This window comes from Hydra vulgaris, chromosome 08 (genome assembly GCF_038396675.1).
Source record: "Hydra vulgaris chromosome 08, alternate assembly HydraT2T_AEP".
Classification (NCBI taxonomy): domain Eukaryota; kingdom Metazoa; phylum Cnidaria; class Hydrozoa; order Anthoathecata; family Hydridae; genus Hydra; species Hydra vulgaris.
Window position 1 is genome coordinate 16,475,001 of NC_088927.1, and position 15,516 is coordinate 16,490,516.

At 28.5% G+C, this 15,516-nt stretch overlaps 2 protein-coding genes across 2 annotated transcripts in view; one reads left to right on the forward strand and one right to left on the reverse strand.

Annotated features, from left to right (window-relative positions):
- LOC100213476 (transmembrane protein 184A) overlaps window positions 1-2,617 on the forward strand; it is a 34,947-nt gene extending 32,330 nt beyond the window's left edge. Inside the window, exons 6-7 of the mRNA XM_065803185.1 lie at window positions 1,774-1,943; window positions 2,061-2,617. Coding sequence (XP_065659257.1) covers window positions 1,774-1,943; window positions 2,061-2,530 — 640 coding nt within the window. The 3' untranslated portion in view covers window positions 2,531-2,617. The remainder of the gene's footprint in view (window positions 1-1,773; window positions 1,944-2,060) is intronic.
- A 7,168-nt stretch (window positions 2,618-9,785) lies between these two features.
- LOC100211521 (katanin-interacting protein) overlaps window positions 9,786-15,516 on the reverse strand; it is a 56,640-nt gene continuing 50,909 nt past the window's right edge. Inside the window, exons 37-44 of the mRNA XM_065803186.1 lie at window positions 15,430-15,514; window positions 15,282-15,346; window positions 12,175-12,285; window positions 11,626-11,765; window positions 10,946-11,047; window positions 10,696-10,856; window positions 10,507-10,604; window positions 9,786-10,405 (exon numbers count right to left, since the gene is read on the reverse strand). Of these exons, the coding sequence (XP_065659258.1) occupies window positions 10,356-10,405; window positions 10,507-10,604; window positions 10,696-10,856; window positions 10,946-11,047; window positions 11,626-11,765; window positions 12,175-12,285; window positions 15,282-15,346; window positions 15,430-15,514 (812 nt within the window). The 3' untranslated portion in view covers window positions 9,786-10,355. The remainder of the gene's footprint in view (window positions 10,406-10,506; window positions 10,605-10,695; window positions 10,857-10,945; window positions 11,048-11,625; window positions 11,766-12,174; window positions 12,286-15,281; window positions 15,347-15,429; window positions 15,515-15,516) is intronic.

Here is a 15,516-nt window from a genome sequence, read left to right on the forward strand (position 1 = left end):
GCGTGAAAAAATGGACCGTATCAAGACTATGTTCCAAATATCGTTCTACGGGGAAGTTGGCAGCAGATAACAAAGGTGGAAGACCGCGTTCCACCACTTCTAGAGAGGATTCTATGATCGTCAGATCCATCAAGAAGGATCCCTGGATATCATCAGTCGAGATACAAAAGCAATTAGAGCTGCCTGTATCGGACCGAACAATCAGACGACGTGCTGTTGAAGCCGGATTGTTTTCTCGACGCCCTGCAAAGAAACCTCTGATTTCACTTAAAAACCAGAAGAAAGACTCCTGTTTGCTACATCTCATATTGACTGGAATGTGCAGAAATGGCAAACTGTCCTGTTCAGTGATGAATCGAAGTTCAACATCATTGGGAGCAATGGCATTTGCCGTGTATGTCGACCGGCCGGAAAGCGCCTCGATTTACGTTACTGCCATAAGACCGTGAAGCATGGTGGAGGCAATGTAATGGTCTTGGGGTGTTTTTCTGCTAACGGTCTAGGTCCAATTCATTGAAACGATGGAATAATGGACCGTTTCATGTATAAAAATATCCTGAAAGATGTTATGTTACCTCATGCTGAATGGAGTATGCCAATAAAATGGGTTTTTCAGCAAGACAACAATCCGAAACACACTGCAAAAGTAGTCAAGCAGTGGTTTCAAGACAACCACCTATCAGTGATGGATTGGCCGCCTCGATCTCCGGATCTCAAACCTATCGAGAGCCTGTGGGAGATCGTCAACAGCAGAATTAATCGTGAAGGTGTTCGTAATAAGGATCAACTTTTTGAACAAATCCAAAAGGCCTGGGCAGCGATTCCACAAAGTTTAATTGATCACCTGATCGAATCTATGCCTCGAAGATGCAAGGCTGTGATCGACAACAAAGGATTCGCCACGAAATATTGATAGCGAAATACAGCTTGGTCAACATTTTGTCGAGTTGCACTTGTTTTGTCCAGAAGGAAATCAACTTTTTTTAATACTTTTGATTAATTTATTAATTTTCGTGTACAAATAATGAACTTTGTGATGAATAAAACTTGAAGAACTTTGACTCTAAACAGTTACGTAGTTATTTCTCTAAATTGAAAAAATGCAGCACTTTTATGTAAAGAAATTAATTAGCATTATTTGGTTGCACTCGTTTTGTCCGATACTGTATATATATATATATACACACACACATATATATATATATATATATATATATATATATATATATATATATATATATATATATATATATATATATATATATATGTATGTATGTATGTATGTATGTATATATATATATATATATATATATATATATATATATATATATATATATATATATATATATATATATATATACATAGCTGTCAACAGTATATGTATATATATATATACATATATATATATGTGTGTGTGTGCTTATATATTACGATAACTTTTAAATATTTATATGGTGTTATTGTTGTTCAAACTTTTGTAAGCAACAATAACACGATGTCATAAAAATAAATGAAGCAAATAAGCTACTTTTACCATTGTAGATAAAAACAATGATGATGATGATGGTGATGATGATGATGATGGTGATGATGATGATGATGATGATGATGATGATGATGATGATGATGATGATGATGATGATGATGATGATGATGATGATGATGATGATGATGATGATGATGATGATGATGATGATGATGATGATGATGATGATGATGATGATGATGATGATGAACATTAATATAATATTTAATTCAAGTTTCTTTATCTAGGCCAGATCGAGGGTATCTATATATCACACTTCTTTACAACTTTTCTTATTCGGTTGCTTTGTATGGAATGTTTTTGTTCTACAGTGCCACTAAAGACCTTTTAAGTCCATTTTACCCTGTTCTAAAGTTCATTACTGTAAAATTCGTCATATTTATGTCCTTCTGGCAAGGTAAAAATAAATTTATAAACATAAATATATTGCATGTTATGATTTAAACACATAAGTTATAACAAATACATGATTAAATAAATTGCAGTATAAAATTGAGTGACTAATAATGTTTAGGGCTGGTTTTAACAATATTAGACCGTAATGGACTAATTGGCAATAAAAGTCAACATGGTGTTAAAATTGCTGCGGGTTATCAAAACTTTATACTTTGCATTGAAATGTTTTTTGCTGCTGTAATGATGAAGTTTGCATTCCCTCACATTATTTATCGTATTCAAAAACATAAAACGACTGGTCGAAATACTCTGAAAACCATTTCAAAAAATCTTCGTAATAGTATTAATCCAAAAGATATTGTAATGGATACAATTCATAACTTTTCTCCAGCTTATCAGCATTATGCTGGAGTAAATAGATCGGTGAACGTTGAGTCATCCATTAGAAACGATGGAAAGGAGACTGTTAGCTATCAAGTAACTCTACCTGACAGACAAACATCTATAAGAGACAGTACCACTCTTAATAATTATTCATACGAACATGGCCATACACCACTGTTACTGGACACAGATGACGATACTTAGATATTATATACTTTTTTTTTGTTCTTATAGAAAATAATTTTAAAAGAAGTTAAGTATGTACGAAGATATTTATTAGATTCAATAAAATTAGGGAAAAAAGAAAAAACAATATTGAATACCAAGTTAAGAAAAACAGTTTACAGGGCTTTAGTATATAAAATATGACGAAAAAACTTAAAAAATAAAAATCATTAATTTTAAATGAGCATAAACTTGATGTCATACTGCGTTAATATTATTTTGCTATGTGCTTTATTTTAATATGTAATTTTTTTCATCATTTTACCGCCCGTATAAGCATAATTATATTACAGTTCATATATCTTTATAAATATTTCCAGGCCTCTGATACATAATTCCATAAGTAATTAGAAATTAAATTTATTGAGTCAAACTAGTGCGCTATTGTTTTTTAGGATTGAAAGTGTTAATAGTTTTGTCTTTATTTATTTACTTTTAAGAAAATATTTATTTGTATATATGGGTTGATGAGTACAACAATATATATATATATATATATATATATATATATATATATATATATATATATATATATATATATATATATATATATATATATATATAAATGATATGTATCTAAGTTCTTATTTTTTTAGTTTGGGGGAAGTTTTTTTTATTTTAATGTGATTTTATACGTACTTTTAGTCATTTTTTGGAGGTATTATTTTAAGAGCATTAGGGTATTAATGTTTGATCTGATATTTTTTTATTAATATTATTATAAGTATTTAGGTCTGTATGATTAAAGAAAACTTTTTTTATTCTGTTTTTTATTACATCTGTTAACTTGTTATATTTTCTAGTATAACGAAAACTGTTTAAAATAATAGTGGTATATATAATATAGCTAACCTTTATGGAAAAACTTTTTAAAAAATTTAATTGAAAGTTGTAAATGTTAATTAGTTGCTTTATTTTTTTGTAACTATTTCTTTTAATTAAAGGTGTTTTTCACGAAAGAATTCTAATTCAACTTTTGGTAGTTATATTTTCATTTACGGTGAACATTTCCATATTAACAAATTTTTGTTGCGAATATTTATTTTAAACTGTATTTATAAATAAATATTTATCGCCAGGGCCGCCGAGACCCGGCACGCTTCCTGGGATAGCAACCCTGATTGGCGCCCTTATTTATCAAAATTTCCCTATATTATAGATAAAGAAGTTGTTGTTGTTTTTTTTTTTTTTTTTTTTAGAAACCTTCTTTTCATTTGGCGCCTCTTCAATATCGGGATAAACTGCCCCTTTCGCCCCCTGCTCCTCCTCTGTTTATCGCGAATATAAACAGTAATTATTTTGAAATAAAAATCGTTATCGAAATGTTTTTTAAAAAAAAATGATTTTTTTTCTGTTTTTAATAAAAACTGTTTTTAAATCGAGTTAGTATAAACAAGTTTCAAAATAATTTTGTCTAATAAAATTAACTAAACGAGTTTTTTATTCATCAACGTGAATTTCAAAAGGGAATTATTTAAGAGTAGCATGAGCTGAACTTTAATAATTTTGTCGGTTTTATTTGTTTACCATCTTTCAGTTGTTGTTTACGTTTAATTACCTCAACTTTCAAAACCTAGTACGTCAGCTACTGGAAATTTTTTACTGCTACCTAGCAGTTATCTTTTATTCAGGACGGATTAATTTCAATAAACAAATAGGTTTAAAAAAAGCAAAAAAAACAAAATTCAATTATATGTCTTTATAAGGGCACTGCTTTTTTACACCAATCTCAAGTTTAAAGTAACACATAGCTCTTTAAACTTTTTTGAACTCAATTGCTAACCCAAAAAAGGCTTTGTAAATAAAAATGTATTTTGGATATTGTTACCTGTTACTGTTATATACTGTTAAGTCCCCTATAAAAACTCGGTGTTTTACCGTGAGTGCATTTTATCAAATGTTGATCATTGCTCAATACTCTAAACCTTTTTAAATATTATCATATATCCAGAACCGTAAAATAACTTTTCGCGTGTGGTTACTATTTCCGGCAAAGTTTTTATTTTTTCATTTACACAAGCTATTAGGATCTCAAGTTAATATTTTCGAACTTTTCCTTTTTAGCTAAAGAATCGCAGCCTGTTGAATAGCCATACCAAAATTGTTTTGTATTCTATTAACTACGCGTTCTTTTAATCTTATCTTTTCGGTCAACCAAAACCACGATGTTAATCTTTTCTTTATTTATTACTGTAAAGAACATCATTTAATTTGATTACTGTTAAAAAAATCATCCAATGTTGAGAAAAATGTTAATCTCCAAAATAACAAAATAATATTTGTTAATCAAATCATTTGTTTCTACTGATTGATTAAAGGTCACCACCATTGTCTGGTTTAAGGAGCAAATGTAGTTTGTATTATATTCAGAGTAACCTGGATAATACTGCTATTTTTTTCATCATTCTACAGTCCCCTCAATACTTACGCAAAACATGTTCACCGAAAGAAACTCTTAGGTTTTTTGCCGAACCTTACTGTGCTTTTTTTAAACATTATTTTTAATTATTGTTGCTGCTGCCTTTGTGAATTGTTTCGCTGATAACTTATGTGCATCATACAAACTGTGGCGTTATACATACAGGAGGTGTTTGCGATTCGGGAAAAGTTCACTTAAGTTTAGTATCCTTTCCCAATTTCACGGAAAACAATAACTACTCTAAGGTTAATTTCATTATAGTTTTTGCCTTGTTTAGGTACAACTTTTTTAAATTTCAGCAGATGTATATGGGCAGTAGGGTGGCAGTAGTATTTCTATATTAGTTATAACAAAACTAACAAATTGAGACTAAGATGAATAAAATCGGACAAGAATTACCCCCCGCAGCAATTTTTGGCCAAACTGGGCAGATTTTCAGAATTTTCTATATTTTAAATTTTTTTTATTTCAAACATTGATTTGTAGTATACTTTTCGAAATTGTTATTTCTAGTTCATTGCCATGTTATTTTAAAAGAGTTGAACAGGTGAATTTATTACATAATATTACCATACATATAGCAAAATATTACTAAACAGTGTTATAATGTGCCTTGGTGTTAAATATTGGCATACTTTTTCTTGATTGCAGGCAGACACGTATCATACCATCTCTTTCTATTTTGCCGCAAACCGAAGCAGAAACACTTTCCCCATCTTTATGCAACGTTCTACAGCTTGGGTGTGGTACGGTTACTTATCCAAAAGATTACTTAGTTGAATGCAAATCTCTTTTGCTTCTTTCAGTTCCTCATCAGTGAGCTGCATTGTTAGTGGTGGCACTATCCGCTGTATTTTACTCCAATCAATCAACTCCCATGTATTCTTTGCCATAAAATTGAGAGTCGGAACTTTGATTTGCCGCACACTAGTTTGATTGGGATTCATACTTCCTTCTTCTCTGGCTCTCTGTATACGCCTAACATCTTATTCTCAGATTTGTGGCTGCTCATCTGATATTATTGCCAGAAGAATATTTTCTTGATGACCAAAAAATGCATTTAATTGAATAACTTTGGTTTGAATAAGTGCATCTGGCAGATACCGCAAATTGACTATTGTGTTGCATAGATGCCTGCTGCCATAAAAAATAGAAAACTACTTCTTGATGATGACCCACATAAGGGCATAAACGCGCATAATGTATGCTGCTACAGTAACTAAATTCGGTGAAGAACTGGTGGTAGAAAAATATAATCTGAGGATCCTGTTGGCCGTGGTAAGCCATCTAGAATGAGCCAGTTTTACAGGGCTGCGCTTTTCCTGATTGACAGAACAAGTGCCATTAATTACAGCTTGGCACATGTCAAAAAGGTAAAACTGATCTGTACGGAACACTTTTCTGTCCACCTCTGGCATTTCTACATTATGGTTATAGGTTGAAAATCAAAAACCTTTAAGATCTCACAAGTTCTAAGGGACTTTCCAATAGAACCTGAATAGTATCTAGGACCAAATGTTGGACAAATAAAGTAGTGTAAGCTCATTTGCATGTAACAAACAAATTACCCATTGTAGAGGCCGTTGGAGTTTTTACTCAATCAATCTAATCACACTACCCTTGTTTCCAGTGTTTACGTTTGTTATATCACATCCAAGCACGTGTAAACATCCAAAATGATATTGTGTTTTTTAGAGTACTTTAGAACTTAAGGTTTAATAGCTTCAGCTGTTCCGCTAAGAAGAGTGCAGTGTCCCAAAAAGTCCCCTCCAGGTTCCTGAATTAAAGATATGTGCTCTTCCATCGCTATGATTTTCTTATTAAAAAATTTAAGGGTCTGGTCTTTTTTGTCATCAAAGTACAACGTACTTTACTTTGACTTCGCTAAGTTTCAAGTTATCCCTGGTTTTCACGCGCTCACGTCTTACGTTTTAAAGTACTGGGTGTGGCAGAAACAATAGAATCTAGTGGCACTGCATCATTAAGGTTTAAGCTCTGTTTGCTTTGGGTGTTCTGCAGTTTTTCTGTAACTTCTTTGTCAATTGATTCAATACCTATTTTACGTTCAACCCTTTGATCTTTCAGAAAAGTGTGCTCCATAGCTAGTACCATATTAACTTTGGTACGACAGCATAATTTTAGATCTTTGCATCGGCAAGAAGATATACCAAAGAACTGAAATTAGTTTTTTTTATTTTCTCTGTCAGCAATTGGAATTTTTTGCAGCTTTCAATAGGTTATAAACTTTCTTTGTCAATGATGTAAATGATGGCACAATAGGTATGTTGCATTTTCCCCAAATTTTTAAAACCTGCAATGCTGTTGAAGCTGCTTCATTCTTTTTGTTTCTTTAAAATTTTATTATATTTATGTACTTTATTATATTTATATACTTTAATATATTTATATACTTTAATTTTTTTTGAAAAAACGGTATGTAGTATCGGTTGCTTACATTTTCTCGCAAATACATAATATGCCGTATCACATCTTGTCCTCTTGCCAGTTGCACCTCAGAGAGCGTCTTTGAAAGCCCAAAGAATGGATGATCTGTTTTAGATCTTAACATTCTATTTACTGAAATGCATTTAGCAAAGTTTTAGTATATTGTAGTATTATCTTCGTATAAGTAAACAAAGTATCAAACTCTATATTGAAACATAACGTCATAACATGTCAACACAAACCATATTCGATTAATTAAATTTCTTAATAAATATATTATACATTATAACGAATTTATTGTTCAATTATAAATAATATTATTATTTACAAACAAAATATTCTTACTAATATTTAAAAATATGGTTTGAATTGAAACTTCGAGTAGAGCATGTATTTCATAAAATTTTATGGCTAATATTCAATTTTTTCAATTGAAAAATCTTTTTTTCAAATGTGATACAAAAGTGATTATTTTGCTCATAATACTAATTAAAATAATAACTCAAACATACCTAGTTTTCACTTTGTAACTTCTACTTAAAAAAAAAACTTTAATGTAAAATTTGCGGTACCAATAATAAGTAGCATTAGTCAAAAATTGCTGCAGGGGGTAATTGTTGTCCAATTTTGCTCATTTTAGTCTCGTTTTTTTAATTTTCTTATAGCTAATATAAAAATCAGGGAGAAAAGTTGTCTTTCTGAAAAATGTTATTTTCACTCCACCCTAATAAGCAGTAATGAAATTTGGAACATTTAAAGTTTAGCTTCAAATGTTCCAAATAACCACTTTGGTTATCGTTGTCATCCGAAACAATAGCACTATGGCTCATGATAATGCTAATAATATAAATGACTTACTTTAAAATCAAAAGTTTTTCATGTTATAGTTTTCTGCATGACTATAGAGTTAGAGTTTTTGGTTTAACTTAGTCAACATTTTCCTGCGCTTTTAGGTTCGCTGTTTTGTTCCACTACCCGAGTAGCAAACAATAATGGTGTATTATTGCTTATATAGTTATATATTTTTGAAACTCAATTAGTTACCATAAAATTCACTTTTTTCCTTTAACTCTTTTTGTTTTGTTTTCTATTATATTTTTTTGTTTTCTATTATATTATATTTTTTTGTTTTCTATTATATATAGTATTCTACTAAAACAAGATAATTTGTATAACACTAAATAAATAATGCTATCTCATGAGCTAGCAAATTTAACATGTTATCATTAAACTTTTTTGCAAGACTACGAAAATGTCATACGTCAGCATTTAGATTCAGTCGGCAAAATGTGACTTGAATTATTTATCTCTAGTCAGATCTATATGTCATAAAAAGCATATTAAAATTATTTTAAATCTGATATATATAAAATCTGACATATATAAAATCTGACATATATAAAATCTGATATATATAAAATCTGATATATATAAAGCCTTTTTTCTATAGCTCAAAAAATAAAGCTTACGGTAGATTTAAGTGTTTTATGTTTTTTTTTTTTTATTAACTTTTTAAAATAAAAACATTGTTTAAGATTCAATGATATGTAGTGTTGTTCATTTAAACGACAGTAGCCCAGTTGTTTATACTTTTATAGCTTAAGTTTTTCCAATTCTTGGGACTTTGTAACGTAATTGAAACAGATGAATCAATGTTTTATTTTTATTAGGATAATAGTTGTTGAAACTGTTTGAGACGTGTATTAAAACTTTGAGAAAAAGTTGACGAAAATATGTCTTGTAAAGAGTTCGGGAGAATTCTTTACAAGACATATTTTCGTCAGAAGCATGTTATTTTTACATTAAAACATAAAAATACAAACCTTATTCAGGTTTAATTTTTCCAAGTTTAAAACTCATTTTGTCAAATTTTGGGATATTATGGCTTATCCGTGTAAATATTTTGCTGTAAAAATTCAAATTTTTTATCTCACTAGTAGGATTATCAATTCTACTTAGATATTGCATTACTCTACATGCATGGTTTTGAAAGCTTTGTAGTTAAAATAGTTTTTTTTTTGTGCTCCAAGAAGATCTATCGGTCTTATCACAGAGCACCACGGAGGAGCATTTAACCAGAAAGTTCACGGTTCCTTCCTTACTAATGTCGCTTGTTGGGCTATAGCCGGCGTCGAACCACGAGTCTTTTGGTTCTGAACCAAAACTCTAACCATAGTCATTTCTCATATGTTATATTAGTCATCTCTCATATGCTGTATTAACATATGAGGGATGACTATGGATTAGACTAAAGTTTTATTAGTGAATCAAAAAATGAGCAAGATTTAAAATGCGATATTTAAGTAAACTTTTGTGTAAAGCTGTTGTTTTTGTTTTTTTACCACGTAAGAATTGGTTGAGTCGGAAAGATTTGATATTAAATTATTAATTCATAACTGTACATATAATACATTATCTTTTAAAAAAAGTGGCGAAACAATGTTTTGCTATAAACTACTATAAAACTAAATTTATTTTTTTAATTTTTTACTTATATTTCAAAGAAAAAAAATCAAAGCAAAATGTCAAAAAAATACAACACAATATTAAATGAGTATTTATATAACAAAAGATAATGGTTTTGTTTTTTCAAACTTTAAATATAAGTTTCATATTTTACACTTATTTACAAAATTTAGAAATTTTACGATTAAAACAGACGCAACGATTAACACTTTAACCCGTTTGAATATTTTGTATACAATCACTTAAGTTGTATCGTGTGAACAAACTTTCTTAAACGTAGCCTGAACGTTTTAAACTCTTTATAGTACGAAAACTAGTGTAAACCAATAGCTTTTCTCCGTGAATAAATGAAAGATTTAATAGCTTAAAATTCACTTTAAAGCAACTTTTCTATTAGAGAATTTGTCGTTTGTACTATCTCAATCACAAAATTATCATTTAGTACACTTTAATGTTTGATAAGTATAAGAACGGTCAGTAAGATACTTTATTTGTAGATTTGACAGATGTCTTTGGACGCATAGCTAAAAAGTAAAATAATGAACGTCACGACCGGAAAAAAAATTAAAACAAAAAGCATTAAAACACATGCAAAATAAAGAATAAAAAAAAATAAACAACTAACCCGGATCAACTTTTGGTATTTCTTTTACTTTTTCGTTCTTATTACTTAACTCTAAACGTTCGTTAGTATACTTGACAGTTTGCTCTTCAACGGTTGAACTATAAATAAATATAATTGATTGATTATTAAAAAAAATACAACATTAAAAATAAATGTATTTCATTAGTTTAACTTGTTCAAAATTAAAACCTTAAAATATGTCCTCGTTCTTTCATTGCTATTTCTTCATTATCAGTGAAAAGAATTGTATAATGCATCAGAGAAACTTGCAAACCAGGTAAAATACCACGAGCATAAGCGCCACATTGAGGTAATACACCACTGTATACCAATAGATCGTCTACAAGTAACTAATGATAAAAAAATGCATTAATACCTGTTTTACTACAGCCAAAGAATACAAAGCGTTTACCAAATCTATAGAATAACATCTACTCACAGCAAATTGGCGAACCCCCCTGTTTGGTGTTTTACTATAATTCCAAAGCTTGACCATGGAAATAGTTACAGGCTCATCAAAAATAATATACACAATGTTTATCTAAAAATAAATTTTTGTAATGTAATGTTAAGCTGATTTACCAAAAAAAAATTTGAAAAGATCACTGGCTCAACACGTTATAAATAAAATGTGAATTGTAAGTGACATTAATTAAAAGTACAATTTTTTTCAGACAAGTAAAATAAATTATGAAGTAAAAACTAATTATGAAGTAATTTGTTTAAAAATTTACTGTGCTTACTGTCTAGAGTTTATTGGTGCAATTACACTCACAAACGCTGAGGTAAGAGGGGGCGAAAAGGGCGGCAGCTATCCAAGGGGTCATAGATGTCACAAAAAGTCTTACGATGATATTTAAAAATCAATAAAAATGAGGTATGCTTTTTTATATGCTTATACTTTAAATGTTTAAAAGTTTTTTTTAAATATCTAAAACGGCAATAGTTTTTAGACTAATCCTACTATTTGTTTTATGAATTAAAAATTATTAAAATTGTTACTAAAAGGCCGGGTGAATAAAAAAAAGCAATTGCTTTTACTCAGTAATTAGTCAGCTTTACGTAAGCTTACGTTTTCTTAAGACAAGTAAAAAAAAAAAAATTCAAGTAAATTCTAACATGTGATGGTATAATAGGAGCAAGCCACATGTGACTTCCATCATAGGTATCATTGATGCCGTCTATAAGTTTGTCAGGTGTCCGAGCATCATCTACAACACCATCCAAAATGTTTACACTATAAGGATAAGCCGTAATATCTCCAACTGTTAAGGAAAATAAAATCCCTATTAGTCATAAAAATGAAAAAAATTTTAACATGAAGTCCCCTCACCAATCGATTTCAAACAGTTTTGTGGTTAAAGTTTAATATTGATTTAAATAGCTGAAACGCTTCAGAATCTTTTCTGTTTCCAGATTACTAACTTGTTTCACTTAACTCTTCTGTTTCAAGAGCACTCTCGTATTTTACAAATCACTGTTCATTTTTTACAAATTCTTTTCTAAGTGTTTCTTTTTAACTCAAAACCATCACTCAAAACCTCTTACTTTATTTTATTACAACAATAGTTTTATTGGAGCTTTATTAAAATTGAATAAAAAAAAAATTACTCCTGAAGATTATTTATAGTAGTCTTTTTTTTAATTAAAAATCGAATGAAAAGATACTGTTATCTGTCAGCTTTATTTCTTTACCATGCTTGTCAAAAACTTGCAAACCATTTAAACCAATGTAATACGGATCTCCCCAGGAAGAGAAAAGATTTAACTGAAATACAACTAAAAATGTTAAGGTTTTTATTTTACTTTATAATAAAAAAGTTCCAAAACATAAATTGTTAATAGATCTGTGCATTAAACCCTTGCTTGAGTGAGTTATAGCCTACACAGTCTAAACATGGTCTACACATGGTCGACATATGGTCTAGACACATTATACTTAAGCTAGCTCTCTAGCTAACTGATTCAACAAATCATAAAACCATAAACTTTTGTTTTTTTACCCAATAAATTTTATTTTCTTGCTTTTCAGCTTTTATAATTAAAACATCTAGTAAAATTTTCTCATCTAGTAAAACATCTGTAAAAATTTTTTAATGCAAACAGTTTTGAGAAGTTCGAGTGGAGACAGTAAAAAAAATAACGTGTTGATAAAACCAATACGAAACAAAATGTTTTTTATAAAAATGATGTTAAACGAAAATTACCATTTTAGGTCTTAGTAAACACAGACACTAACAGATGACTAGAAAATAATTATAAAATTTAAGTATGTTAATGTTGCAAAGGTAAAATTTATATGGAAAATTTACAGAAATTCACAAAAATTACAGGAAAATTTTCCAATAAATTTACTAGTAAATTTGGAAAAATTACTGCCTCGTGAATTTTTCAACTTTTTATTAAAAACAAAGAAAACTTTATTGTTTAATAAAATATATAATATTCAAAATGAGTATTTTATATATATATATGAAAAATATATGTATATATTATATGGACATTATATATTTGTAAAATATATAATGTTCAAAATTTATTTTATCAAATGTAATATAGCTGTTAAAATATATACTTTGTAAAATGCACTTAATCTACTGAATATTCTTTGTAATCTACTGAATATTCTTGTGTCATTAAGTATAAAAAAAAAATTTTTGAAACGAAAATTTACTCTTTCAGATTTAAAATTTACCAGAAAATTTGCTGGGGAAATTTTGAGTTTTTATTTTTTTAATTTATTTAAGAGTTGCTGAAAAAAAACATTTTTAAGATAGGATTTTGTTAAGATGGGAAGCACCAACATACAACTTGTTTAAAATAAAATTCTAAGAAAACAAATGACTTTATTATTTAAAATGGCAGGCTCTGAGAAACAGTTTTTAATAGTGAAAAAAATTCAAAAAAATTTGGTGAAAGTCTTGAAACAAAGAGTCTAACTTAATTATATTATGGGAGGATTTTAAAGAAGGATTTTAAAACAGTGAAATATTAGTAAAGATAAAGTAAAAATGATTTATCTTATCAAACTCTTATTTTATCAAAGACATTAAAAAAATTTTTTTGAAATTTTGAGGATGTTCATAACTTACAAATACATTTGGGTGGTGTAAAAATAAGCAAAATGAGACTTAGGGTTAAATGTCATGAAAAAATTGAAGGTTTTAACATGGAATTACTCTGACACCAGCAGATAAAAAAAAGCATATTTTTAAATAGATTTTTAAATGGATTGTTGAATATTTTTAATAAAATAAAATATTTTTAAATAGATTTTTAAATGAATTGTTGATGTAAATTAATATAAAAATTGTATACTTCTTAAAAACTGCAACAAATACTTCCGTTAATGGATAGGAAAAGAGAAGAAGACTCATAAACTCATCTAACTCATACATGAGCTGTCAAAGAGCAAAAAAAAACTGATGTTGCTAAAGAGTAAGTAAAGGTCAAATATTTTGTACAATAAAATTTTAATTTACTAAGGTGTTAAAATTCTGATTGAAAACTGTTTTTCAGAGTCTGCCATTTCAAATATTGTTTTCTTAGAGTTTTATTTCAAACAAGTTGCCAATTTGCATCTTAAAAAAAGCAACTCTTAAGTAAATTAAAAAAAAAAAAAAATTTTTTTTAAATAATTAAGTAAAAGTTGATATAGAAATATTTATTCAATTAATAAACATTTAGCATGCACATATATTTTATATATATTACCCTCACATCACCTAGCAATTTTGATAAACTTGTCTGTGTACTCTTATTACTGAAGGTCCTCTAAATACAGTTTCTACGCCCAATAATATTGCTTACATCAGCTGTTATCAAAAAACTACATTAAATCTGTTTGCTGTCAGTTGACACATATTTGGTTTATTGGTCCATAATACTTACATTCGTTCATTAGTAATAATACTTACATCAGTTGTTTTAGGCTTTTGACTTTAATAAAGCACTTTACTGTTGAATCTTTTTTACCATTTTAGTCTCTTTTAGCCTGTTTGCTGTCAGTTGACTACCATTTAATGCCTCTACATTATTTTCACACTTTTTTTTTATTTGCATTCATTTAATTTTTCCTTGGTTTTGGCTTCGGATTTCTGAAATGAAACGCAATTCAGCTCATCATCATTTAAACCTTGGATTTTGCTTGCTGACAATGCATTTCGAGCAATACATGTCCACATAAGCCTTTCTTTGCTTTCATTTCACTTTTTTTTCTTGATACTGTCCTTCTTGAATTGGATTCAGCTGATTTACAGTCGGATTTGCACTCTCTTTTTTTGCATCATTTCAGCCAGATATTTGATTTGCTTAGCAACTTTAGCATAACTTTTATCTGACAATTGATTAGTAATTCATTTGCTCTTTTTATTGAGCTATCAATAATTTATATGTCTATAGTTATCTGGTCTATGGATATAGATAACTTTTCAGTTTACTTTCATGGTGGTAAAGCCAGTTTTGTGCATTTAAAAGACATAAAAAATCATTGTTATATATATATATATATATATATATATATATATATATATATATATATATATATATATATATATATATATATATATATATATATATATATATATATATATATGTATATATATATATATATATATATGCATATATATTGTAATTAATAATTGTGCATATATATATATATATATATCAAATAAATATATTTATATGCATATATATATTGATTAGTTTAGAAAAAGATTTATTAACTTTATACAATAAAAACAAAAATAAACATAACTTAGTGAAATAAAAGATACAGCCACAAGGCATGATTGTTGGCTCATACTCGTTCACTACTTTTTGTAAATTAATTTTTCGATGGCTGCACAATAAAAAATTAAAAGCAAAACTAAATATTTAAAAAAAAAAAAAATAAATGCAAATCATACAAATTAAAAAAACTACCGAGAAAAATCCATGTTAAAATTGTCTATATGATATTGATTAAAAATAATATCTTGCGCAAAATCGAAGTGGCAGTGACCTGGACCT